General features: G+C 48.3%; 1 protein-coding gene across 1 annotated transcript in view; it reads right to left on the bottom strand.

The window, feature by feature from the left end:
* Positions 1 to 27,019, bottom strand: part of Carm1 (coactivator associated arginine methyltransferase 1) — a 42,665-nt gene that overhangs the window by 6,546 nt on the left and 9,100 nt on the right. The window contains exons 3-9 of the mRNA XM_015489031.2: positions 14,141 to 14,266; positions 11,554 to 11,660; positions 10,356 to 10,460; positions 5,067 to 5,177; positions 3,873 to 4,050; positions 892 to 982; positions 588 to 669 (exon numbers count right to left, since the gene is read on the bottom strand). Coding sequence (XP_015344517.2) covers positions 588 to 669; positions 892 to 982; positions 3,873 to 4,050; positions 5,067 to 5,177; positions 10,356 to 10,460; positions 11,554 to 11,660; positions 14,141 to 14,266 — 800 coding nt within the window. The remainder of the gene's footprint in view (positions 1 to 587; positions 670 to 891; positions 983 to 3,872; positions 4,051 to 5,066; positions 5,178 to 10,355; positions 10,461 to 11,553; positions 11,661 to 14,140; positions 14,267 to 27,019) is intronic.

Genomic DNA, 27,019 nt, shown 5'->3' with positions numbered 1-27,019 from the left:
CACATAGAACATTAATCAAGAGAGATCACATACTGGACTTAGAGCAAGTGTCAGCAAATTTCAAAGGACTGAAATGTACATTGTATGTTTTCTGACCATAAAGAAATTAAGACAGAATAGTATTGTTGACTAAGCTATATTTTATGAGTGGAAAAAAGTTTCAAAAATATAATTTAACATGCACATCTAGGTATTAAGCCTTTGGAAGGACAAGAAGAAATAGTTTGCCTGCAGGAAGGGGAACTGCAGCTGGGAACAGATTAGGAGGCTTTTTTCTGTTATACTCTTTATTTCTGAACTATGGACCTATGTATCAATTTACAAATCTCAGCAAGTAAAATCCATTAGTACAAATCAGCTCACCAAGGATCAATTTACCAGTCCCCATGTCCTCTGCATGCTATGTACTGAGTGTGTCTGTAGCTTCAATATCTCTGAGAGTTCTGTGTTGGGCAGAAGTGAGCCTAAGAGGGGCAGTAGTACTACACAGCCTGAACAAGGCCTGATGATGAAGCCCATGCCCCTCAGTCACTCCAGAGGGGCCATGCCCAGTAGTAATGCCATAGCATTCCGTGTCCCCTACTTACCACTACAGGCTGGCGGAAATATTCATCCACAGCAGCGCCTCGGAGGGCTGACAGGTCTACTCCGTGAAATGATGGCTGGTACCTGCAGAAAGCCCCCACCCCCACCGGCAAGGTCACCAGCAGCAGGAGAGGCAGGTGAGATAGCACTGCCTTCTCTCCCAGCTGGCCCTTGTCGAGCCCACGCTCTTCAGGTCCTACTGAGGATGAGGAGAAAAAGAGGAAAGGTGGGGCCACCTGGGGGCTGGGGGTTATCCCTGAGCAGGCAGGCCGTGGGGCCCGGGCGGGACACCCAGGGCGCACTCACCAGAAGTTGGCCTTGGTGAACTGCTCCATGTAGAGCTGTTCATCCGTGAAGGGTGCGAGGTGGACGTCACCAATGGTGGGGAACATGTTTCCTGGGAGTGGGGGGCAGGGAGGGGTGCTGGTGTCAGGGTGGCACATCCCACAGGGCCAGGCAGAGCTTCCAAAGGGCCCCAAGAACCCCAACCCTGGCCTTTCCAGCTGCTTGTTCATTCATTCATGCATTCATGTGACACACGGTGTAGAGTGCCCACTCTGTCAGTGGCCACGGAGGAGTGCTTGACCTGTACCATCTCACTGCATCCAGACTGAGGGGTAGGAGGTTCTTTTCTTTTATACTCTTGATTTTTGAACCATGGATCTATGTATCAATTCAAAAATCACAATATGTAAAATCAGTAAATCAGCACACCAAGGATCAATCAATCTACTAACAGTTCACCTTTCCCAAATGTTTGTTGTGTGCTGAGTGCTGGGGAAGCCATTGGCCTGCACAAACCCTAAGAGGTAGCTGGTTTGCCTGTCCTTATGTCCCATTACTTGGGCTAGAGGACAGGAAAGGACCAGTCAGAGCCTCATAATGAGCAGGAGTGGCTGGGATGCAGCCAGCAGTGCCTCTCAGGCAGTCACATGCACACATGCTGAGTGTGCACAGCTGGCAGGGAAGTCAAGCAGGGTCACTCTGGCCAGAATGAGGGTGGCCCCAGGTTGGGTCTAGGTTCAGCTTCATCCACACCACCAGTATTGCCCAGGCTCTGGTAGACACCAGGCAGACAGGGTGGACAACTTCGCCATCCTGGTTGGCATATGGCCCTCATCTGTGATTCAACAAACAGATGAGTCAGGACCAGCCACAGGGAAAGCCAGGGTTCCAGAGGCTGTTCCTGCTCTGGGAGAGCACCTGGCCTCCAGATGTGGGCTTCAGTCTACCCTTTCATGCAGGGGGAGGGAGGGATGAACCGAGGTGCCTCCACAATAGCCTCCAGCAGGCTAGCAATGCTCAGCAGGGGACAGAGGCCCACAGCTCTAGCTCACGGGCCATAGGCTAGACCACCTGCCCCAGAGGACTGAAGCATCATGGGAAGGTGCCCTAGCCTGGAAGGCACCTCTGGCTCTTGCAGGCCAGTAAGCATATGGCTGGGGGAGGGTTGCCTATAATCCTCAAAAGAGGTTTTGTTGTTATTGTTGCAGTGGTAGGGGTGAAATCCATGCTAGGGAAGCTATCACTGAGCTACAACCATAGCTCAAAGGAGATTCCCTCCCCTTCCACCACCCCAGTACTAGGGATTGGAGCCCAGAACACTATACCACTGAGTTACATCCCTAGCCTTTTTATTTTTATTTTTAGACAGGGTCTCACTAAGTTTCCAAGGCTAGCCTTGAACTTAGAATTTCCTGCCTTATCTTCCTTAGTAGTTGGGATTACAGGTGTGTTCACAGCACCCACCAGCTTCAAAGAAGTTTCTGATGTGGATGGAAGGCTCATTTCTTCATCTTCTTCTTTTCTTCTTTTTCCTTTTTTTTTTTTTTTTTTTTTTTGAGGGTGTGGGGGAGGGTAGTACCTGGGATTGAACCCAGGGGCACTCAACCACTGAGCCACATCCTCACCCTATTTTGTATTTTACTTACAGACAGGGTCTCACTGAGTTGCTAATTGCCTTGCCATTGCTGAGGCTGGCTTTGAACTCCAGAATCTAATGTCTGAGCCTCCCGAGCTGCTGGTGTTACAGATATGAACCATGGAACTTGGCTTGGAAGGTTCATTTCTGTAGGCTGGCCCCTGGCCTCATGTTGAGCAGGGGAGTAGTTCCTTTTGCTGGGGCCTGTTCCCACCCCAATGCAAACTTGGCCACCAGCAGGGCAGAATGGAAGGAAAGTAGGACTGGGACAATCACTGGGGCAGCCTGGAGTTCCACACTCACACCTGGGGCAGAAAACACAGCTGTTTTAGCTGCCTCTGGAAGTGCAACCCATGGCAGGCCCCAAGGAAGAGACTCAAGTAGGAATTTCCCCCTGCAAACCCACCAAGCCCTGCCCACAGGGCAGTCTGACTGCTTCCCATGCTCCATCCATGGCTGCTGCCCTGGCCAAGGCCCTTGCCTATGTTCTACACACTCCTGCACAACTCCCTGCCTGTGGAAACATTCAGACATGGATACCCAATAGAGAAATGGACATACACTTCAGGTGCTCAGGGCAATGAACAGAACCCAATACAGACAGATTGATATAAAGAGCTGCCCAGTGACCCCGAAGCTTGTACACAGAGGCACGGACAGGCCAGTCCAGGAACACAGGTGGTGACAGATGGGCTCACCAGAGAGCCACCTCTTCCACTCACTCCCAGGCAGGTGCCTACATGCCTTCATACACGTACACATGTACCCATTCATCCTCACTTGCACACATGCATGTCTGTTCACTTCCCAGGCTCTGAGGAGAGCAGGGCTTGTCAGGGCATCTGCCCAGAGGAATGTTTCCAGGCCTAGGACTGAAGCCCCTTAGAGAACCACCAACTACAGGACCAAGTTACAGTCTGTGTGCCTGTCCCAACCCCTGCTCCCAGAAAGAAGTAGTCCTATTGTACAAGATGCAGGTGGTGGAGGTGCCAGACACTCTCAGGGAGCCCGAGGGGATCCCTCTAAGCCCAGTAGGGTTGGTGAGCAAGTGGATGCCTGGCTTTCTATGGGACACAGGACTCCCAAAGCCTCAGTCAGCAGGGGCAAGATTGGGGTAGGAAGCAGGGCAAAGATCAAGATGCCCTACATCCTAGGCCACTGACACTGGCAAGCATGGAACTGAGCCAGCTATGGGCAAACTGTATAGCAGCCAGGGAGCTTGACAGGGGGCAAAATACTTGGTTTGGTGGATACTACCCTGGTGTCTGGGCCAGAAAAGCCCCTGCATGGTGGCTGGTCATACAGTTCACAGCTGCAGGCACCTGGCCTGGCCCTGCTCTCCCTGTATGTAGGAGGAGACACTCACCGCTGGGCTTCAGGTACTTCTTGGCATGGAGGTAGCTCTCGAGCATGCGCTCATTAAAGAGCATGTAGCCCATGGGCTCTGAGATGATGATGTCCACTTGTTCAGGGAGGGAGACCTCCTCTACCTTGCCAGGTATGACAATGATACGGTCGGTCAGGTTGTTACTCTTCACCAAAACCTGTGGGCAGGCAGGCAGGAAGGGTCACTTGGGGTTCCCTGCACCCACCTGCCTAGTGCCCTCATTGGGTCCCTTCTCAAAGGAGGGCCTCTGTCCATATACAATTACCCAACGCCTCTCAGCATCCTAACCACAGCAATGACCACTTAAGAGCTTACTGAAGCCCAGACCTCTCTCGGGGTTGCAGCATCCCTGGTCCTCCCCCATACGCTGTGAACACAGGTGCTAGTGGGTGTAGAGATGTGGATGAGTCAACTTTGCAACAGCCATCAAAGCAGGAATTGGACATCCCCCAATCCAGTGACTCCAGCACCAGGAATTTGTCCTCTGGACACAATCATACATAGGAAAAGTGATGTGTGTTTAAAAGGGCTCAGTGTGACCATATTTATGATGAAAAGATGGGGAAGAGTCAACGGCACAAGAGACCAAATGTGGGTTCCTATATAGCAGTCTGCCCACACACAGTGATGCTCTGCAGCTATACAAAGAGCAAGAACGTTAATTCCATAAGGACAAAAACAATCCCAGATCTACTCTAAAAGGTAAAGAAAGGAGCAAGGCGATGGTGTGTCTCCATTTGCACAAGAAATGGGAAGAAGAAGTAGAAACACATGCTTGCTTCCATCTCCACAGAACAGCTCTATAAGGATCTAGAAGGTATCTTTCTCTCCAGTGGGTGGAGGTTGGTGCTCAACTAGAGTAGTCCAGGTATGTGTCTCAGAAGTTCCACCAGGGTCTATGTGACTTCATGGCCCAGCCCCAGAAGCATGAAGCCATCCAGCCTCTGTAGGCCCCAAACCAGCCTTTGGATGGATGACTAGTTTCATGGAGGAAAGACTACCTCAGGCCCAGCAAGCCCCTCCCATCCACAACCACCTGGTCTTAAGGACAAAGCACAGAAGGGATATATCCTCAGGTCCTCTGGATCCAGGGGTCAGGTCTCCTGAGAGTTCCTAGCAGGCAGAGATGAAGGCTAACCATGGGGTGTAGCCAGGATACCAGGGGACACTGACCTCAGCATGCTGGGCCATGGTGCTCGCCTCCACTGCATAGATTTTCCTGGCTCCAGCTTGGGCAGCGAAAAATGACAGGATCCCAGAGCCACATCCAACATCAAGAACGATCTGAAGAAATGACACATGTCTGAGGTGGTGGACATGCCAGTCACCCTGACCTAATCATATATTATAACATGTACTGAAATGCAACGCTGCACCCACGAATATGCAATTACTATGTGTCACTTTAATTATTATTATTATTTTTTTTTTGGTACCAGGGATTAAACCCAGGGGCACTCAACCATTGAGCCACATCCCCAACCCTTTTTACTTTATTTGTTCTTGTTAGCTTTAATACTAAACATACATGGAATATACCTTCCCTTTCTCATGATTGTACATGAGGTGGAGTTACACTGGGCATGCATTCATAAATGAACGTAGGAAAGTGATATCCAATTCATTCTACTGTCTTTCCTTATTATATATTTTTAAAATATTTTAATTTTTTAGTTGTAATGTACCCAAATACCTTTATGTTATTTATTTATTTTTATGTGGTGCTGAAGATCAAACCCAGGGCCTCGCACGTGCTAGGCAAGCGCTCTACCGCTGAGCCACAACCCCAGCCCTCCTTATTATATTTTATCTTGAGAAAGGGTCTTGCTAAGTTGCTCAGGCTAGCTTTAAACTTTTCATCCTCCTGCCTCAGCCTTCTGGGCTGGGGTTACAGGTATGTGCCACTGAGCCCAACTGAAATATATTTTTAAATATAGGCACAGGCCTATAATCCCAACTACCCAGAAGACTGAGGCAGGAGACTCACAAGTTCAAGGCCAGCCTGAGCAACTTAGAAAGACTCTATCTTAAAAAAAAAAAGGAATAAAGAACAATCTGGTAAGAAGCAGAGGTTAGCTACTGGACGAAAGGTGCATGTCACCAGAACTCACTCCCTGTGTCCAGTCATGGGGCACAGAGAGGCACAATTACCTGTTCGGAGATGTTGATGGGTAGAGCCAGAACTTACACCAGATCTGCCCTCACTATGAGTATCTGCCCTTCACAGGCTCTGAGTACAAATGAAATTAGAGCTAAAGGTGGCTGAAGGAGCCATGGTCTAGGCTTCTGGGAGAAGACTCCAGAGGCTCCCACTCAGGGAGCCATCTAGGTCATGGACCTACTTACAGTCTGTGTGCCTGTCCCAACCCCTAGGCCGTGGGCCTCCCTGGAAACCTGGGCAGCACTAACAGTAATCTCTGAGACCTTTGCAGCCCTTGCGGGAAGGGAAAGGGCCTGGGAGTACTGGAGGTAGCATCTCCTGACTCCACGCTGACTCCGGCCCCAAGAAGCAGCCAGTTCATTGGTGGGGGCAGATCAAGTCCTGAGCGCTACAGCCCAGTGGGTTCTCCCAATGTCCCACACACTGACTCTTGGCAGAGTCCATGCCAGGGTATTCTTGATTTTTGTGGCTGCTTCTGCCTGAGTAGAATAAGGACTTATGTTTCTGAGGTGATGTGTAAGTTTCCTGGGGAAAAATACACTTGGCATGGTGATGGACCCAGAGAAAGTGCCCAGGGGAGAACCTTGGTGCCTCCTGGAGCCCTGGAGGAACCAACAAATGGATCTCAGTCCTGGGAGAGTCAGAAGGGATATCACCAAAAAATGCATGGACTTTCAAGGCCCCAAGCACTGCTTTAGCACAGCTCAGGCCAACAACTAGGAAAACACTCAGAATGGCTCATCGAGAAGCCAGCAGTCTGTGATGGCTGCCCCATCAGGATGATTCCTTCCTGGGATCCAGGCCCAGTGTCCTAGGGGATGGCTGGCAATTTCTGGAGGCATGACAAAGATGCAGATGAGGCAGATCCACACAGATCCAGGAGGAAAGCACAAGACATGCTGAGGGGAAAACAAAGGGTTCCAACTGACTCAAAAGGGAACAAAGGGGCTGGGGCTCAGTGGTAGAGCGCCTGCCTAGCATGTTTGAGGCACTTGGTTTGATCCTCAGCACCACAAATACATCGATAGATAGATAGATAGATAGATAGATAGATAGATAAATTGTCCATCTACACCTAAAAAAAAAGGGGGAAAAATGCTGGGTATGGGATGAGAAGAAAGCATGTTTCCACTGTGAAATACACAGGTGTTCTTCAACTAATGAAGGGGTTCTGTCCCTTTAAATGGGAAATGCATTTAATACACCTGTCCCACTATACATCCCAGCTTAGCCTACCTAACCTTAAATACTCAGAATACTTCTAAGTCTACAACTGGGCACAATCATCTAACACAAAGCCTATTTTATAACAAAGTATTGATGATTTCATGTAGTTTATTGAATAATGTACTGGGGAAAAAAAATGGTTGTAACATAGTGGTAGATCACTCGCATAGCATGCACAAGGCCCTGCGTTCAAGCCCCAGCACTAGAGAAAAAAAAAAGGGCTGGGTGGGGGGGAGCTAGGAAAGTGACAAGATCAATCTCAATTAAATCTTTGTGCCTAAAGAGCACGTCCCAAGGAGTTCTAGGGACCTGAAGTGCAGCATAGTGGCATTAGTTAATGGACAGTTTAGTGCACTTGGATCTGGCTCAGAAAGTAGATTGTACAAGTTTTCACTTGTGATATTTTGATATATACATCTTGGTTTTCATCCGAAGTTCCTGGCTTCAAATCCCTTTTTCCAGCAAGGCAGGCCATAAAATGAGAATTTCTCTTCCCTGTGATGGGTCAAAGAACCTCTACTCTTCCCCAGTCTGTCTGCTCTGGAGCTAGCCCTAAAGAAACTGAACCACCCTTGTTCAACAGTCAGTCATAAGATACTCCTCAATTCAGAGGGTCCAGACCCTCTGAGGGTACCCTGGGGGGAATAATGCTGACAGAGAGGCCAAGAAGAATCTGGACAGGACTGGCTGGGTTTCCGCAGCCAGTCTCTCAGCATTAGATATGCAATGAAGTCTCCACTAACACCCAGAAGGACTGGGTTCAGAAATCTTCTAGACAGTTGAACTCATGAGCTTCCTGGAATTTCCTACACACCTCGCCCCATGAAGCTTTTCATTTGTATCTTCTGTAATCCTCTATACCACACCAACAAATGTGTTTCCCTGAGGTCTGTGATCGGCTCAAGAAGATTAACTGAACACTGAGTGGGAGCCTAATTTAGAGCCAGTCCCTCACAAACACAGGGAAATCCACCATGCGCTGGTAACTAGCAAACTAGCATTTAAGTGTGCGTGGAGGTGCAGAGGGGTCTAAGGACTTAGCCCCCAACTTATGGGGTCTAAGGCTATCTCCTGGTAAGAGTGATAACAAATGAACCGGAATAGAGGACACCCAGCTGGTATCTGCTGCAGCAAAATGGCTAGCTTGCTGGTGGGGGAATCCCCACCTTTAGAAGTTGTTTACGGTGTGTGAGTGAAAACCAAACAAAAAAAGGCACTGTTTTTCTTACACATCACTATTTCTTTAAAAAATTTTTTTTTGTGTGTGTGTGGTTTAGATAGAAAGAATATCTTTATTTTATTTGTTTATTTTTATGTGGTGCTGCTGAGGATCGAACCCAGTGCCTCACGCATGCTAGGCAAGCATTCTGCCACTGAGCTATATAGCCCCAGCCCCACATCACTATTTTAAAAAAGTAACTAGGTGAGCAGCTCAGGAGGCTGAGACGGGAGGAACACAAGTTCAAAACCAGCCTCAGCCTTGGTGAGGCACTAAGCAACTCAGTGAGACCCTATCTCTAAATAAAATACAACATAGGGCTGGGGATATGGATCAGTGGTTGAGTAGCTGAGCACCCCTCAGTTCATTCCCCAGTACTCCCCCGCCAAAAAAAATTAACTAGGTGAGGTGATGGATGTTAATTAGCTTGACTATAGTCATCATTTTATAATGAATAGGGTTTTTGTTTTTTGTTTTTTTGTTTTTTGATACTGGGGATTGAACACGGGGGCACTTAACCATTGAGCCACATACCCAGCCCTTTTTTATATTTGAGTCAGGGTCTCACTAAGTTGCTGAGGCTGGCTTTGAACTTGTGATCCTCCTGCCTCAGACTCCCAAGATGATAGGACTAAGTGTGTGTGTGGAGGTGCAGAGGGGTCTAAGGACTTAGTCCCCAACTTATGGGGACTAAGCCACACCCAGCTATGGATATGTATCTTAAAACATCACTTTAGGCATATACAACTTATCCCCCCGTGTGCTGGGAATGAACTCAGAGCCTCACATATGCTAGGCAAGCACTCACCACTGAGCCACACCCCAGCCCAGCATATACAGTTTTATTTGTCAATCATACCTGAATAAAGGGGGAGGGGATAGAATGTTTTAAGCCATATCATTAAGCAATAAAAAAGTTTTCTTGCAGTAGGTAGATTACAATTTGAATTAAAAAGAAAAAAGGCTGAAATAATTCTAAAATACATGTTGATACATGTATGAGGAACATTTCAGAAGAACTCTTGTGTGTGTGGGGGGGGGTCTTGGGGATTGAATCCAGGTGTCACTCTACCATGGGGCTACATCCCCAGCCCCTTTTCTTTTTTTTTTTTTTATTATTACTTTTTTTATTTTTAGTTGTACATGGACATAATACCTTTATTTTATTTATTTTTATGTGGTGTTGAGGATCGAATTCAGAGTCTCACATGTGCTAGGCAAGTGCTTTACCACTAAGCCACAACCCCAGCCCTTCTTTTTGATTTTGAGACAGGGTCTAAGTTGCCCAAGTTGGCCTTGAACTTGGTATCCTCCTGCCTTAGCCTCCCAAGTCACTGGGATGACAGGTATATGCCACCACATCCAACTTGGAAAAAGAGACCCTAAACAGTTTGAAGGGAGATGATAGAGGCCTTTCATGCCAATACTGTACATATGTATTGTATTTATACATTTGATTTCACTTTTATAATCGAAAAAAATTTAAGATAAAATTAGTAAGCTAAAAATAATAAATAAAGAAAAATTAGAGGGGCTGGGGATGTGGCTCAAGTGGTAGCACGCTCGTCTGGCATGCGTGCGGCCCGGGTTCGATCCTCAGCACCACATACCAACAAAGATGTTGTGTCTGCCAATAACTAAATAAATAAATAAATAAATAAATATGTTTAAAAAAAAAAAAAAAGAAAAATTAGAGGCAATATAAATAGGGAGGTGGGCCTAGGGCCCGAGGAAACGGACATATGGAGAGGGAGACAGGCTACTGCTCCTCTCAGCCTGTGTAGGCACCCACCAGCCTCCCTTCTGCTTCACACACTATCTCGCCCAGAGGAAGTAGAGGTCAGCAGCCACTCACCTTGTCCTTGAAGTCAGTGTGGTTCTGCAGGATTGCACGCTGGTAAGTGCCTGTCCGCACATAGTCCTGCATCATGTTCTGCTGCTGTGACAGGTAGCCATAAAACTGGAATAGAGATATACCAATGACAAAGGGCACATAGCATGATAGATGGTCAAGGCCCTGGCCAGCCTTGTGACAGAGTGACAGGCCCTTTCAGGCATAAACTTCCTCTAGGAGGCTGTATACCCTCAGCTGGCCTGGACCTGCTGATACCTGCCAGATGCTCCAGAAAGACGGGGAGGGGCCCAAAGGGAAGCCCCCAGGAAGGACACCATCACCATGGCAAAAGGACACAATAGACTTGGGAGCTACCCAGAAAACTGCAAGATGTGCCTGGGAGGGTTGTGATATCAGGGGCCATGTGCCCCATCTTAGGGACTCCAAAGAAGAGGAGCAGGTGGAACAGAATGCTAGAGCTCAGAGTGCTAGGCAGATGAGGTGCAGTGTCTCTCTGTGAGACAACAGGAAGGCAGTGTGGCACCTGGGCAAGGCCTCAGGCTTTGGCATCAGTCAGACCTGGCTTCTCATCTTGGCTCTGTGGCATAAGAATAACTTACTTAACCTCTCTGAGCCTCAGTTTTCTCATTTGTAAAATGGGGACAATAATAGCACTTACCTCCTCTAGTTGTTGGGAGGGTCTGAGTGTTTCTGGGCATGTATAGATACTTAGACTGGGAGCTGGGGTTGTGGCTCAGCAGTAGAGCACTCGTCTAGCATGTGCAGGGTGCTGGGTTCAATCCTCAACACCACATAAAAATAAATAAAATAAAGGCACTATGTCCAACTACAACTAAAAAAATATTTAAAAAAACAAAACATCAAACAAACAAAAAAACCCAACGATACTTAGACTGTGCCTTGATCACACAGAGGTTTTAGGACATTGCAAGCATTCTATCATTATTCAAAACACCTGGGAACCTGGGGTTCACGCACACTCAGATCCTTCCAGCAATCCTCTCAGGCCTCACAGATGAGGAAACTGAGGCCCAGCAAACAGAGGATACCTGCCCAAGATTACATGGCTAGTAGGGGACAGAGCCAGTATGTGAACACTCAGGGGCTTGCCCTGTGCTACATTGCTTCCCATGGTTCAGAAAGATAGGACAGGGCCACTCAGCAGAGGTGGCCTGGCCCAGAATGGGCGCCAACCTACCTGAAAGTACTGCACAGCTGAGGACTCCTCCGTCCGCTCGCTGAATACCGACCGTTCCAGGGTGTGCCCCCGACAGGTTTTCAGGATGTTGTAGAAAGAACAGAAATCTGAAATGGGGAAGCTAAGTCACAAGGGGGTTGCAAACAACCCATCCCAGAAGGCTGTGCACTCAGCCATTTGAGGGGTTCTGAATGAGCCATGGCTGACTTTCTGTCAGGATGCATGACATATTTTTTTTTGTATAGGAATTGAACCCAGTGGTGCTCTACCACTAAGTCACATTCCCAGCCTTTTTAATTTTTTTAAATTTTGAGACAGGGTCTTGCTAAGTTGCCTAAGCTGCCTTATTAAACTTACAATCTTCCTGCATCAGTCTTCCCCATTACTGGGATCACAGGTGTGTGCCACTCCACCTGGCTCCACCATCTGACTTTTGTACCTTGAACTGTGATTTGATGATTTCTTTTCTACCTGAATAATGTACAAGTGTAAAAGAAAAGAAGAGCCTGGCACAGGCACACACACCTGGAATCTCAAGTTACTTGGGAGGCTAAAACAGGAGGATCACAAGTTAAAAGGCCAACTTGAGCAAGACCCTGTTTCAAAATAAAATATAAAAATGGCTGGGAATATAGCTCAGTGGTACAATGCTTGCCTAGCATGTGTGAGGCCCTGGGTTTGATCCTCAGCACCACACACAAAATTAAAAAAAGAAAAAGGAGCAAGTCAACTAAAAATACCACTTGGTGACCACCATGAGGAGATAGCGGGGTTGCCAGCACCGAGAATGGATCTGGGCATTTCCTATCAAGAAAGCAGCTTGGTGAAGCTTTCAAAGGCATAGGCCACTGACCTCAGTGTCACATCTCCAGCAAGCAACCCCACATCCACCCAGGAGCTGATGGCAGTGTCTACATGTGGCAGTTGGCACAAGAGACACCACTTTGATGCCCAATAAAGTAGATAAATTCCGTGGACCCAGAGAAGCACAGTAGAGAACCTGTCACCACCCTCCCTCCCTGGGTGTGATGTTCTGTAGTCCTTTAAAATGAATTTATCAAGTGTAGTGGCAGAGCACTTGCCTAGCCTGCATGAGGGCCTGGGTTCTAGCCCCAGTCCCATCTAAATAAATAAATATATCTACAAACAAAAGTTATTGATACAGAAGTAGAAAAATTACCACTAAATTTTATCAAACAAAAAAAATACAAGAGAGAACATATTTATAAAACATCTTTTTTTGGAGGTACTGGGATTGAATCCAGGAACACTTTACCGCTGAACTATATAAATCCCCAGCCTTTTTAATTTTGATACAGGTCTCGTTAAGTTGTAGATGCTGCCCTTGAACTAGCCATCCTCCTGCCTCAACTTCCCAAGTCACTGAAATTACAGGCATGCACCATTGTACTTGATTTATAAAACCATTTCTTAAAAAATTTAAATACATGGGCTGGGGTTGTGGCTCAGTGTGAGGTACTGCCTAGCATGTGTAAGGTACTGGGTTCGATCCTCAGCACCACATAAAAATAAATAAATAAACAAAATAAAGGTATTGGGTCCATCTACAACTAAAAATAAAATAAAATATAGCCAGGTGTGTGGCACATTCCTGAAATCCCAGCAGCTCATAAGGCTGAGGCAGGAGGATTGTGAGTTCAAAGCCAGCCTCAGCAACATAGCAAGGCCCTAAGCAACTTAGTGAGGCCCTAAGCAACTTAGCGAGACCTTGTCCAAAATAAAAAAGAAAAGGGCTGGGGATGTGGATCCATGGTTAAAATGCCCCTGAGTTCAATCCCTGGTACCAAAACAAACAAATAAATAAATAAATAAATAGGGGCTGGGAGTGGTAGCTCAGTGGTAGAGCGCTTGCCTCGCACGTGTGAGGTACTGAGTTCAATCCTCAGCAGCACATAAAAACACATAAAAACAAATAAATAAATAAATAAATAGGGGCTGGGTGGTAAGCTTAGTGGTAGAGCACTTGCCTAGCATGTGTGAAGCACTGGGTTCAATTCTTAGAACCACATTAAAAAAAAAAAAATAAAATAAAGGTCTATCAACAACTAAACATATATTTTTAAAAAATAAAAATATTTTTTAAAAAAATTAAATAAATGAAATACACAGTGTGAAGCTGGGCACAATGGTGCATCTTGTAGTCACAGCTACTTAGGAGTCTTAGAGAAGAGGATCATTTGAGCCCGGGAGTTTGGGGCCAGCCAGGGCAACATAGTGAGACCCCAACTCCTAAAAAAGAACAACAACAACAAAAATAGTTTGGAAAGATGAGAAAATTCTGGAGAAATAATAGTCATAGTTACACAACAATGTAAATGTACTTAATGCCGCTGACCTACATATTTAAAAAGGGTTAAAATGATCAATTTTTGTTATGTATATTTTACAATTTTAAAAATCCCAGCTAGAACTGAAAGAACCACTTTGGAATATAGTCATACAAGGGGACTGAGATGTAGCACCAAGCTGGAATTATTTTTGACAGTGGTGGAACACTGGCTGGGATGGACAGACCACTATTTCACTGGACTCCAGGCCCCCCACCCACCATGGCATGGACACGTACCGCTCGGTGTGGCGAACTGGATGAGAACACTGTTGCAGCCCAGGGTGATGATGAAGGACTGCTTGCCCACGCGGCTGCACTCTGTCTCTCGGGACACTGAGCACTTAAACACACACACATCTTCATCTGCAAGAGAGAGAAGCTGGTATGAGCAACAACACCCTGTGGGCTTCCTTTGTTTGATTTTGTGTCCCTGCCACCTTCCCACTCTGTCTTCCCAACCTGGAAGTGCTGCCAGGTGCCCTGCCAGTCTAGCCCACAGTGAGGATAAGCTGGACCCAATCAGGAAGGAGAACACAGCCTGTGCCCTCCAGGACTGTGTCAAGTGGGAGAAGAAGCAGGCATCCACAGGGGAAGGGCCTGGGTACCAAGGAAAGCATCCTGACCCCGTGAGGGCTGATGGCCACTTGGCAGGGGCTCCTCCATGAGAAGACATAGTAAGGCACAACGAGAGCAAGGTTATGGGGTCATTAAAACCTGGCAGGGTGCCCTGGACTCAGCTGACCAAGAGAGTTTTCATTCAGATCCTGAGGGGTCACTGGCCTTCAATACCTTCATAGCCATCAGCCTGGAAATGCTCTGCCCACCCTGCTGAACCCTTTCAGGCTGTGGTATAGTCATTGTGAGTCATTGTGGAGCCAGACCTCCTGGGTTTATGCCCCACCCACACCTCTTAGTGTGATACGGGCAGATCACTTAGCTTCTCAAAGCCTCAATTTTCTCATCTGTCAAATGGGGCTGATGGGGTGGGGTTATTATATGTCCTTAGAGGGTGCAGCACAGAGGAAGCACCACATTCCATGTCCATCAACACTGCTACCATTCTACAAATGAGCAGTGTGCCCCCACCTTGGCCAAAGGATGAAACTCAGTGTCTTCAGGAGCAGAACTGACCAATCGAATGACACTGTATTCCTGCCATGTTGTAGCAGGATAGCCAGTGCCTGTGTAGTATTGTTCCATCACAAGGGGACAACAGAGTATGTCAGATCGTGGCACAGTCTGCAAGAGAACCAGTCTGGTATCCCCAAACAACCCATGTCAAGAGAGAGAAAAACTGCTGGGGGCTATTCCGAGTGAAGGAGACTCAAGAGTGGAGGATAAAAAATGCCAAGTGGATCCTGAACTGGGGCCGAGCAAAAGGTTCTTTAAAAACCTATAGGTAACCAGGCACGGTGGCGCACGCCTGAATCCCAGCAGCTCTGGAGGTTGAGACAGGAGGATCACGAGTTCAAGGCCAGCCTCAGCAACGAGGAGGTGCTAAGTAACTCAGTGAAATACTGTCTCTAATAAAATAAAAAATAGGGCTGGGGATGTGATTCTGTAGTTGAGTGCCCCTGAGTTCAATTCCTGGTACCCACCCCTGCAAAAAAAACCTGTAAACAACCACTGGGGAAATGCAAGCATGGACTGTATGTGCAACAGTCTGAAATTATCTGGATATGACAATGGCACTGTGGTTTTCAGAGGAATGCCCTTATTAGAAGATACATGCAGAAGTGTTTAGAGTGAATTTGTGTGATGTCTTGCAGCTTGCTTTCAAATGGCTCATCAATAATAACTAAATTTACAGAATGCTGGTGTTGTCAAAGAAAATGTTTCCAAATGGGGTACAGTAGCACATGCCTGTAATCCCAGCTACAAGGGGGACTGAGGCAGGAAGATCACCAGGTTCAAGGCCAGCCCTGTGAGACCCTGTCTAAAATAAAACTAAAAGGGCTGGGAATGTGGCCCAGTGTTAAAGTGGTTGTCTAGCACTAGTGAGGCTTTGGGTTTAATCCCCGGTATTGGGGGAAAAAATGTTTCTAATCACCCCCAGTAGCCAAAATAATGTTGAAAAACAATAACAAAGTTGCAGAATTGACACTTTCCAATTTCAAAACACACTACACAAAGGTACAGTAATCAGTGTACTACTTGCAAAAGAACACACATAAATCAGTGGAATAGACTTAAACTCCTTCCACTTACGGCCAGTTGATTTTAGATCAGGGTGCCAAGAACATTTAAAGGAGAAAGAAGTTTCATCAACAAAGGGTGCTCTGACAACAGGGTATCCACTTGGGAAAAAATGACACTGGATCCTTACCTCATGCCATACCAAAAACTAACGAGCTCAGGATTTATATCAGTGATAGAGCACTTACCTAGCACATACAAGGCCCTGAGTTTGATTCCTAGCACTGGGGGAAAACAAAGAAAACCTCAAAATGCATCAATAACCTAAATATAAGAGCTAAAACTATTAACACTGTTAGAAAAAAAACACAGGAGTAAATCTTTATGGCCTTCAATTTAGCAGTGGATTCCTGGGTATGAAACTGCTGTAGTTTGGACCTGGAAGCCCAAAGGCTCATTATATCTTTAAGGCTTGATCCCTAACGCAGTAATATTTATAGGGAGGGCTTTTGGGGAGTGAATGGATCACAAGGACTCTCATCTGATCAATGGATTAATCCATTGAGAGGTTAGTAATTGAATGAACTATAGGAAGGTGGCAGAAACTATAGAGGAAGGGGCCTAGTGGGAAGAAGGAGGTCACTGGGGGCATGTCTTTCCAGGGCATATCTTGTCCCCTTATTCTCTCTGCTTCCTGGCTGCCATGAAGTGAACGGCTTTCCTCCATCATGCCTCAGGCCCAAAGCAATGAAGCCAGATGACCCAGACTGAAACCTCTGAAAAAATAAACCAAAATAAATCTTTCCTCCTTTATGTTGTTTTTCTCAGGTATTCTATGAAAATCTCTCACACACACACACACACACACACACACACCAAAAAAAAAAAAAAAAAAACCTAACACATAAATCAAAATGAAAGTAATGAAAGGAAATCAAAATGAGCAATGAAAGGAAAAGATGTAAATTGGATTATATCAAATTTACAAACACTTGGGTTCTGAGGGTATATAGCTTAGTGGTAGAACCCTTGCCTACCATATGTAAGGCCCTAGGTTTGATTTCCCAACACTACAAAACAAACAAACAAGCCAGGCACGGTGATGTGGCTCAGTGGCTCAGTAGTCAAGTGCCTGAGTTCAATCCACGGTACCAAAAAAAAAAAAAAAAAAAAAACAAGCATATTATTCACAGCCACTTAAAGAATAAAATAGACTATAACTTGACCAAGTGTTGAGACCTGCTACAACCTGGAAGAATCTTAAAAATATTATGCTCAGTGAAAGAAGATCACAACAAGGTCACAACAAGGAAATTCATAGAGACAGAAAGCAGACTGGGGTTGCTAGGCACTGCAAGAAGGCAGGAATGGGGAGCAAGTGCTTAACGGGTGTGGGGTTTCCTTTTGGAGGAAAATGTTTGAAATGCATGAAAATGTTTGGCAGCTAGACACAGGTCACAGTTACACAACACTGTGAATACACTAAATGCCACTGAATTGTACACTTTAAAATGGTTTATTTTAGCCAGGTGTGGAGACAGAAGTCTGTAATCCCAGAGATTCCAGAGGCTGAAGCAGGAGGATTGCAAATTCAAACAGCCTGGGGTAACCTAGCAAGACCCCCAGCAACTTAGCAAGACTGCCTCAAAATGAAAAAACGTGTTGGAGATGTGTCACAGCATTCCTGCCCCAGAGTTCAAGCCCCAGTACATAAATGAATAAAAGAAAAAAAGAAAGCAAAGGAAGAAAGGGAGGGAGGGAGGTTCATTTTAGGTTATGGGAGTTCTACTTCCATAGAAAAAGAGAAATGTTACCAATTGAAGATTCCAGATCTGTGACTGGACTCAAGAGCCCACAGGTACTCACAGGCCCTTGCTCTAGGTTGCTGTTATGTAGCCTGAGCAATGGAAAGGGCTAGGAGAAGGGCTCCCCACACTCCGGGCCCTGCCACACTCCCTCCCATAAGCAGAATGGAAGAGGGTATGGATCAGCCACTGCCGGCTCTGGTCCCACTATAGCCACAGCAGACCCAAGACAAGGTGCTTCCAAATTCAGCTCTAAGTGGGTCCAAGGAAGGGATCTTGGCATGGTGCCTTATAAATGCCTCTCCTGAGATGAAGATAAATCTCATCTGCCAGCTGTGCCTAGCTGACAGTAAGGAGACCCAGGGAGAGCCTCTGTTTATGAGGCAACCTGGCAACCTAACCGGTTGTCCTAGGTGCCCCTCTGCAACCTGGCGCCAGGCAGGCGACCACAGTACCTGCGGCTAAAGGACGCTTGGCTTTGGCCAGCAATAGGAGCTGGGCTTAGGCCAGGGAAGTCTGGACTGAGGGAGAGAGGACCTGTCTCCTCATAGCAGCAGCAGCTAAAGCCATGCCAGCATTTCCTGACAAGTCACAGCTGGACCACAAGCCAGTCTCTGACACACAAGAGGCACCAGGAAAATATCTGACAAACCAACGCTCAACTGTGTCCCTCCCTGCTTTTTAAAATTTTAGTGGGGGAGGGGATTGGGGGATGGAGCTCAGTGGTACAGCACTTGCTTGAGGTCTTGGGTTCAAGGTCCCAGCACTGTAGGGGTGGGGTGACCTTCCTTTAGGAGACACCTGAGCTCCTGAACTGGAAGTCAGGGTCCTACATGATTTGTCCCCTCGCTCACCCAGCCTCTCCCCACTGCACCCCTTCCCCAGGGCTCCACACAATCCTCCAGCTCCAAAAAGCCATATGAACAAACTGCCCCTCCTTCTCCTTTTTCCCCCCCCTGGACAACTGCATTCCTGGGCTGATACTCAGCCAATGGCCAAGGAACACCTGTGGCCAGAGAAGACCCCCCTGCCTCCTGGATGGGCCCCAGGGCAAAGACATCCTGCAAGGGCACCTCTCCTCCCCACAGGCTTTAGGGCCTGGAAGCTTTAGGGGTCTGGATCTGGCAGTGGAGTTAAGATACACACACACACACCTAGGCTCTGTTCCTCAGGAAACTCCTGGTACACTGCAAGGTTGTCAACTGCCCTCCCACTGACTGGCCATTCAGCCATCACAGTGTGAAACATGGAAGGAACAGGGCCTCAAGGGCCCTAAAGTTGAAAAGGTCTTCTGTGTCAGCTTCTAGAAACCAATCCAGAAGGCCCCACAGTTGTCACACAAACTGGATTATTTGCACACGGGCTAGAGAGGTAGGGGCAATTAGGGGTGTTAGGGATGACTCAGTGGGATCTCTCAGGTGGGGTGGTTGTGCTGGGTTCCAGCCAACCACAACCAGGTCAGAGCCGGGATTTCTCTTCCCATAAATAAAAGGAGGGGGTGGGCCACAGCTGTGAAGAGGCCCTGTCTGGGCAGCCTCTCTAGGGAGGAATGGAAAAAGGAGCACGAGGAATCAAACCAGACTGAGGATGAATAATGCTGCAGCCCCCGCCCCCCCAAAGTCTGCCATCCTACTCCCAGGTCTAGCCTGGCACTACTTGCTCATCTACTGCACAACAGCCTGGCAGGCGACAGCTCCATAAGGCAAGTACTGCTCAAGCAGATTCCTAATGGGTAGGAAAACCACCCCACCTTTGAGGGATCCTGCCTTGCTCCCCAGGAAGCAAGACCCCTGGTCCCATGTCATAAACACCCAATTTCTATCATGAGGCCTCAAGCCCCTTCACACCTTGCTGAGACTGAGATCTGGGGCTAAAAAACAAGTGACAATCCTTAGCAGAGGCCAGGCTCTGTTTAGCTTTTCATAGGGCCCCTTGTTTCCCCCTCACCTCACTAGAGTGCTTAGAAAGGTGAAGTCTCTTACTCAAGGTCATATACCAAGAGGGGGCTGAGGCTGTTGCTCAAGGGTCCCTGCTTCTAACCCCTGTGCCCTATGAGTTCTCTGTGCACCCTGGTGCAGGACTAGGCCAATGTTCCCTATAAAGGACCAGACAATAAATATTTTTGCCTTTGTGGGCAGTATGATCTCTGCTCCAGTGACTCAATTCTGCCTTGCGGCAGAAAATAAGTAAATGAGGGAACATGGCTATGTGCCAGTAAACAATCTACAAAACCATGCAAGGTCACCATGTCTGGAATTACAGGTGCAGAAACTAGGAGCTGAGCCCCCTCCTTCATTTGTTCACCAGGCATTGGGCAAGAGGACATGCTTCCCATTCCCAGAGGAGTTAAGGATAGCCAGGTGGCAAAGTGACAAGTATCCCCAGGTGAGGGGCTCATGTGTACTATGAGAGCCTAGAGGTACACCTGACCCAGCCTGGGGAGCAGACTGAGTACAAATCCTCCAGTGAGAGGAAGGAGCATACGAAGGGTAGGAAAGGGGCACACTGGCCAGGGAGGCCACTGACAGGCCTCCGCACAGGACAGGCTGATGTATGGGCAAGCTGCTGCGGGTCCCAGGAGGCTCTGGAGGGCTCCTGGACAAGAACCTAGCTGCTTCCACAGGCATGAGCAGCCCCACGAGTGTCCACATGCTGTGAGACAGGTGGAAGGTGCTGGGGCTAGAGGTGGAGGGGCTAAAGCAGCTAGGCAGCTGGCAAGAGGGTAGCTCCAGCAGGACTCAGGCTACTGCTCCCTACCCTGCAGGCCCTTTCCTTGTTGGCTCCCCAGGGCAGCACCATGGGATCCACCACAGAAGAATCTGGGAACCCTGAGATATAGGGGGCTCCATAGTTCAGAACTTTAAACACACACACACACACACACAAAAAAAAAAAAAAAAAAAAGCTAAAGAGAAAGGAAACAGTGGTTGTGGCTAACCGAAGGCCTACCTATACCATTCACTGGCATGCCCTGGACCTGCCCCAGGGCTTGATACCCAGAGGGGCTTCAACAAACAAAGAGACCTGTCTTGGGGCACTTGGACCATATAGTACAAGGGAACACCCCAAGCCCTAGTCATCTCCTGGTCCACCCTACAAGTCACACAGTATCTAACACAGCCCATTTGCTTGGCTCTCTCCTCTGTTTAACACCCCTCCCGCTAGTGCATTCCTATAGCCCCTGCTACTTGTGAGGCAGAGGTAAGAGGATCACTGCCCAGGAGACCAGCCTGGGCAACACAGTGAGATGCCATCTCCTAAACAAAAATGAGCCGGGTGTGGTGGTGCGTGCCTTGCAATCCCCATGACTTGAGAGGCTGATGCAGGAGAAATCCAAGTTTAAATCCAGCCTCAGCAACTTAGCGAGGCCCTAAGCAACTTAGCAAGATTGTGTCTCAAAATAAAAAAGGACTGGGGATGTGGCTCAGTGGTTGAGCACCGGGGTTTTTTTTGCTTTGATACCAAAGCAAACAAACAAACAAATGAAAAGCAAAACAAAAACAGTTCTCTATGGCTTTCCAGAGCCTTCCAGAACAAGTTCTAACCCCACACAGGGTCATATCCCCTGCCAGCATCTGCAGCCTCAGTGCAGTGCCTTGTCCCTCCTGCAGTCACACTGGTTTTGCCATTAGCTCAGCGCCCCCAGACCACTGGCAGAAGTTATTTCTAGCCTCTGAGGCTCCTTAGCCAGGAACACCCTCCCCTCTTCCCCTGCCTCTTTGGCACCTCCACCAAGAGGTGCTCCAGCACTTTCTGGATAAGCTCTAATTGCATGGTGACTCCTCATTTGATGCGGGCCTTGCCCATCCACCTGACCAATCTGTGAAGTATGGACTCAGGCTCTGTACATGGCTAGGATGCTGATCTGAATGGTGTCCCCAGGCCCTGACTCTTCTCCTAAGCACAAGAGACAGAGGGTATGGAAGCCCAGGGACCCAAGTCCAAAGCCAGCCTGTCCCTGCCCACAAGTATGGCTTTAGCTGGGGGCCCCTCCACTACTAGGAGATGGTGGGCAGCAACACAGTAATGCTCCCTGTTGTTCTGCCCTCCTTCCCTTCCTCCTTATTTCTAGAAAGCAGTGAAAAAGTAAGGGTTGTCTGCACCCCAGGCTGGGCAGACCTGTGTCAGAGGGACCTAGCAGAAGGGGGACAGTTGGACAGCCTGGAGTTAAGCTTTTTCCTCCTGTGGAACCTTCCAACCTTGCACAAGACAGAGGAGGTTGAGGATGAGACCGAAACACAGTCACCAGCTCAGGGGGGAACAAAAAGGCTACATCTCAAGCCTTTGCCTCTCTAGTGGGACATTATTACTGCCACCAAACAGAGGAATAATTAAGGCTATTTATCTTGGCAGACCTGTGGGGGGAGAGATGTGAAAGGCTTGTCCAAATAAATCACCTCCTACTGCCAAAAAAACAGCCTGCATACCTTCCAGAGAAAAACATTCCACGGCAAAGGAGTAGGTGAGAAAAAGAAAGACCCCCACCCCTTCCCAACTGAAGACAGGTGCCTTCCTAAACTCACCCAGGCACACCCTGCTCCATGCCAAGGTGGGGACAGGGGGCCCAGAGGTGAACATGAAGGCCAAGCCCTTCCTGAGAGCTGAGGGTGAGAGGCAAACAACTCTGCACACCAGTGAGAAGACAGGGCAGCAGGAGCTGGTGGTAAGTGCTGGAAGGAAGCAAAACAGGCTGATGCATAGAGACAGCGTGAGAGTCACACTAGAGTAAAGGAGAGGAGACACTGGGAGTCCCCCTCCACCCCCACCACCACCCCTGCAGTGAAAATCTTGCTTCCAAACCAGTCAGCATCAGAAGCTTCCTCTGTCTCGCATGGTTTAACATCCCAGTGGCCAGAAGGAAGAGATCGCTCTGGGGTCATCCAGCAGGGATGGAGTTAGAGTGATGGCTTCTGGAAACTAAAAAGACCCTTCTCCAGCTGTATGACCTTGGGCCTTAGTTTCCTCATCTGTCCAATGGCATCCTGACATATCCCAAGGGTGGGATGACATAACCCACGTGGAAGGCCTGGCAGCCAGCCCAGTGCACTCTCCTGGAACTGCTCTAGGTCACAGCTGGCAGGCAGCAGAGCCTGGAGAACTGTGCTGGTGTGGGATTCCTAACCTCCTGCCTCCCCACCCCAGTTCTTGCCTCCACCCGGCCTCAGGAGCTCCACTGGAAAACTGGGCATAAATTAAGGATGAAAATCCTCCCCTGCTTCTAGGATTCCACGATAATGGAGGTAGTAGTAATTGTAACAAGGGCTTAATAAATGGAATCAGTCACTATTACTGTCATCAGTGACAGATCAATGCCTGTCTCAGCAAAAAATCCCAGCCACAGGAATCCTAACCCAGCCTAGCCTCACTCACCTGCCATAACCTAAGCTCCATTCTCTAGTGCTGTCCTTAGAGAAGATCCAGAGCAGCTGCTGCCACACTCTGCCCTTTCTAGTAGTATTTAAGGACCATGAAGTCACCCTGGGCTCCTATGGCCAGGCCCCACTCTCTGGGTGAATCCCAGCCCCTCCCCTTGGTCATGCAGACTTGGGGGCCCTGGTCTGGCACTGCTCCTGGTACACTAAAGCACCAAATCTGGGCAACTCTTCCAAGGGCAAGTGACCCCAAAATCCACCTACAGGGCTTGACCCTACAAGGCCCTACTTGCAAACATGAGGAAAGACATACCTAGATATGAATAAGTCCAAAGCAGCAGGAAACTTAATATCCATTGAATGAATGAAGATGCAGCCAATTAAAAGAAGCAGGTTTCAATCTGTAGACACTGATATGTTAAAGTGACCACTTGTATCGTATGAGTAAAAATGAGGGGACCAGCAGAAGAGCTGGTCTAGAAACAATAAAATGACTTTAGGGCAATACTCTTCCATTGGCCCACCCCCCCATTGTTGAAATGTGCATAACTTCAAGCCAAGAGATTTATGCACGTGGGCCTAAAAAACCCAAGGGAAGCTGGCAGCAGTGTGCAGGGAAGATCACGTCACTCTCCAGTAAGCTGAATTTCTACCCTATACATAAAAAGATAACCACACAAAAGGCAGTTGCCACAGCAGGAGAGGCCTGATGTCCATTCCAGTCCACTCCAGAGTGGGCAGGCCTGACTCTGGACCCCAACCCACCCACCCTTTCAGACCCTGCCCAGGTGGGGAGAGCAGTGAGGACAGGCGTGGGCCTCTGCTGTGCCCCAGCTGGAGGAGGAAGGTCAGCTCTATCTTCTCTGCACAATATCTTCCAAAGAAAGCCCTGCACCCATGCCACGGCCCCCAGTCCCAGGGGATGTGATGGAGGTGGGGCAGCAGGCTGGACCACATCAGCTTGCCCCGGGGCAGCAGAGCTTTGGCTTGCATTCCAGGCAGCTGTCACCTGGGAAAGCCCTTCTCCTTTACTGCCAAGAAGACCAAGGCCAGGTGCAGTTACCAGAGCCTGGCTCTAGACTTAGTCAGACCCACATCTGAACCTAGGCTTGGCCACCTGCAAGCAAGGGCCCTTCCCCTCCCTAAGCCTCAGCTTTATTGTCTAGAAAAATAAAATGAAGCATGGCTCAGGCTGTTAGGATGGACACACCCTGTGCCCACAGGCACAAAGCAGGGTGGTGCTGGTACAAAACACAGGTCCCAGTCCCCATGTCCCCAAGGTGCTCTACAGTGAGGCAGAGCAGGAACCCCAGAAAGAATTCTGAACACAAGTTCATGACAGGTCCAGTCCAGGCATCTGACCCTATTCCCCAAGTAGCCAACCCCAGACCCATCTGCCTTGGAAGCCCCTCAAGAGTCAATCTTTACAGCCAGGGAGTGGCCATCTGAACACATGGCTGAACCTGCAGCCAACAGAGAAATTGGTTTCCCATACCACCCACACCATTTGAGGTGTGTGTGTGTGTGTGTGTGTGTGTGTTTTGCTAGGAATGGAAGCCAGATTGGACATGCTAAGCAAGTGCTCTACCACTGAACTATATTCCCAGCCCCCCCCCCTTTTTATGGTGCTAAGGGATTGAACTCAGGGCCTTGTGCATGCGAGGCAAATACTCAACCAACTGAGCTATATCCCCAACACTCTTCATTCTTCATTTTAAGTTTCATAGGTTACAACTTAAGTTTTCAGGTCATTTCAAAATGACCCCCTAAATGTTGATTCTCAGCAGACGTGTGGGAAGTTAGAGTAGGAAAGTCCCCTTCATTCTCCATTCTCAGTGTTTTAATTTTATTTATTTATTAAATTTTTTGGATACTGGGGATTGAACCCAGGGGCACTTAATCACTGAGCCACATCCCCAGCCCCTCTTATATTTTTATTTTTTTAATATTTTATTTTTTAGTTGTAGATGGACGCAGTATGTTTATTTTATTTTTATGTGGTGCTGACGATCGAATCCAGGGCCTTGCACGTGCTAGGCGAGCGCTCCACCGTTGAGCCACAACCCCAGCCCCCCTTTTTTTTATTTTGAGACAAGGTCTTGCTGAGTTGCTTATGGCCTTGCTAAATTACTGGGGCTGGCCTCAAACTTGTGATCCTCCTGCCTCAACCTCCCAAGCTGCAGGAATTACAGGTGTGAGTCACCACACCCAGTGTGTTTCAATTCTGTTAAGTGGAAATGAGAAGCACAGAGGGACTAGGCATATTGGCCTTTAACATGTTGAACAATCTGACAGCCCCAAAAGACCACTCTCCAATATAGGGCTGGCAACTCAAAAGAGTTTAATCTATTTTAGGAGAATCCCCACGAACATAAGTGTCCAGGAGAATGGCAACAATTCTGAAACCACTCAGAAACAGGACTTGGCCAAGAGGTAACCAATTGGGGATGGTGACATCTTCCTCCAGGGTTCCTGATAGCATCTCCATGGCCCCAGGCTGACCTATCCTCACCCCACCCCCACCAGGTCTGATTTCAAGACACTTCTGCAGGTGGCATGTGGAGAAAGGTCAAGTTGCCTCTGGGGTGACCATGGGATAGAGAAAACTTCCCTCACTGGGGACATGCAGACCTCACAAATCAGCTTTGGGAGGTCAGAGGCCTGGGGAAAACACTGGGCAGGAGGCTCCTAGCAAAGGGCTGGTCCAGAGGAGGTAAGGCCAGCCCTGCCTTTAAGAGTAAAGGCTTCTAGCCTGCCAGGCCCGGTGTGGAGACCCTAAACAGGAGTCTAACTGTGGGGTGTGTAGAAGAGCAACCCCAAGAATAGGACAAGACAAAGAAAGAACATGGCTTTTCTGAAAAGAACACTAGGGGCAATTAAATGCAAATGTCTCCCTGGCCATGCTAATCAGTTGCTGTGACTGGCCCCTGCTTTGTGGCCACAAAAGGGATGGCAGATGTGCCTGGGGAGTTCTGCAGCCCCTGCAAATGTGAAGCTTAGTGGATAATTATGAAAAAGGGGGGCAAGGCAACAAAACCAGCCTCCCCAGCCCCCTCACTCCACAGGCTGGCCTGTCCTTTCTTCTCGGCTGAGACTTTGAAGCTGTGATTTATGGAACACCAGGCAGTGGAGCGTGATCTGTGCAGAGTCTCAGTGCAGGCACCAAATCACCCTCTGCGCTACCTTAGCCCCATTTTCAAGAGCAGCGAGGGGCTGGGGATGTGGCTCAAGCAGTAGCGCGCTCGCCTGGCATGTGTGTGGCCCGGGTTCGATCCTCAGCACCACATACCAACAAAGATGTTGTGTCTGCCAAAAACTAAAAAATAAATATTAAAAAAAAAAAAAAAAGAGCAGCGATGCTTGGGGACCCAGCAACTGGTCCAAGAGTAAACAAACTCCATCCCAGCCTCTGGAGTCAAAGGAGAATCTGGCTGGGAAGGCCACAGACACCATGTCCAGGATGGCAACGACACAGACCCCTGCCCTCCCCACTGCATGAAGGTAATTGAGCCTGCCTCGTAGGGTCACCATAGCCTGGGACACATGGCTGAGGTAGCAGTGCTTTGTGAGATCCTTAGCAGAAGGGCCATTTTCAGAGTCCCCAAAGACCAGGATAGAATGAGGATGAAAGGGGAGCAGCAGGAGTACCCCAAACTGCACAGGGAAACCGGCTCTCAGAATAGCAGCACCCAGGCCACTCAGGGGCCTCCAGCTGAGGACCAGGGCCGGCTCCCAAGAGGCCAAACTACACAAGATAAGAGGATAGGCCAGGGCAGTTTTAGCAGGGAAGAGGCACGGGGGGG

The sequence above is a fragment of the Marmota marmota genome, unplaced genomic scaffold, assembly GCF_001458135.2.
Source record: "Marmota marmota marmota unplaced genomic scaffold, marMar, whole genome shotgun sequence".
Classification (NCBI taxonomy): Eukaryota; Metazoa; Chordata; class Mammalia; order Rodentia; family Sciuridae; genus Marmota; species Marmota marmota.
This window is presented reverse-complemented; position numbering and strand designations above follow the sequence as displayed.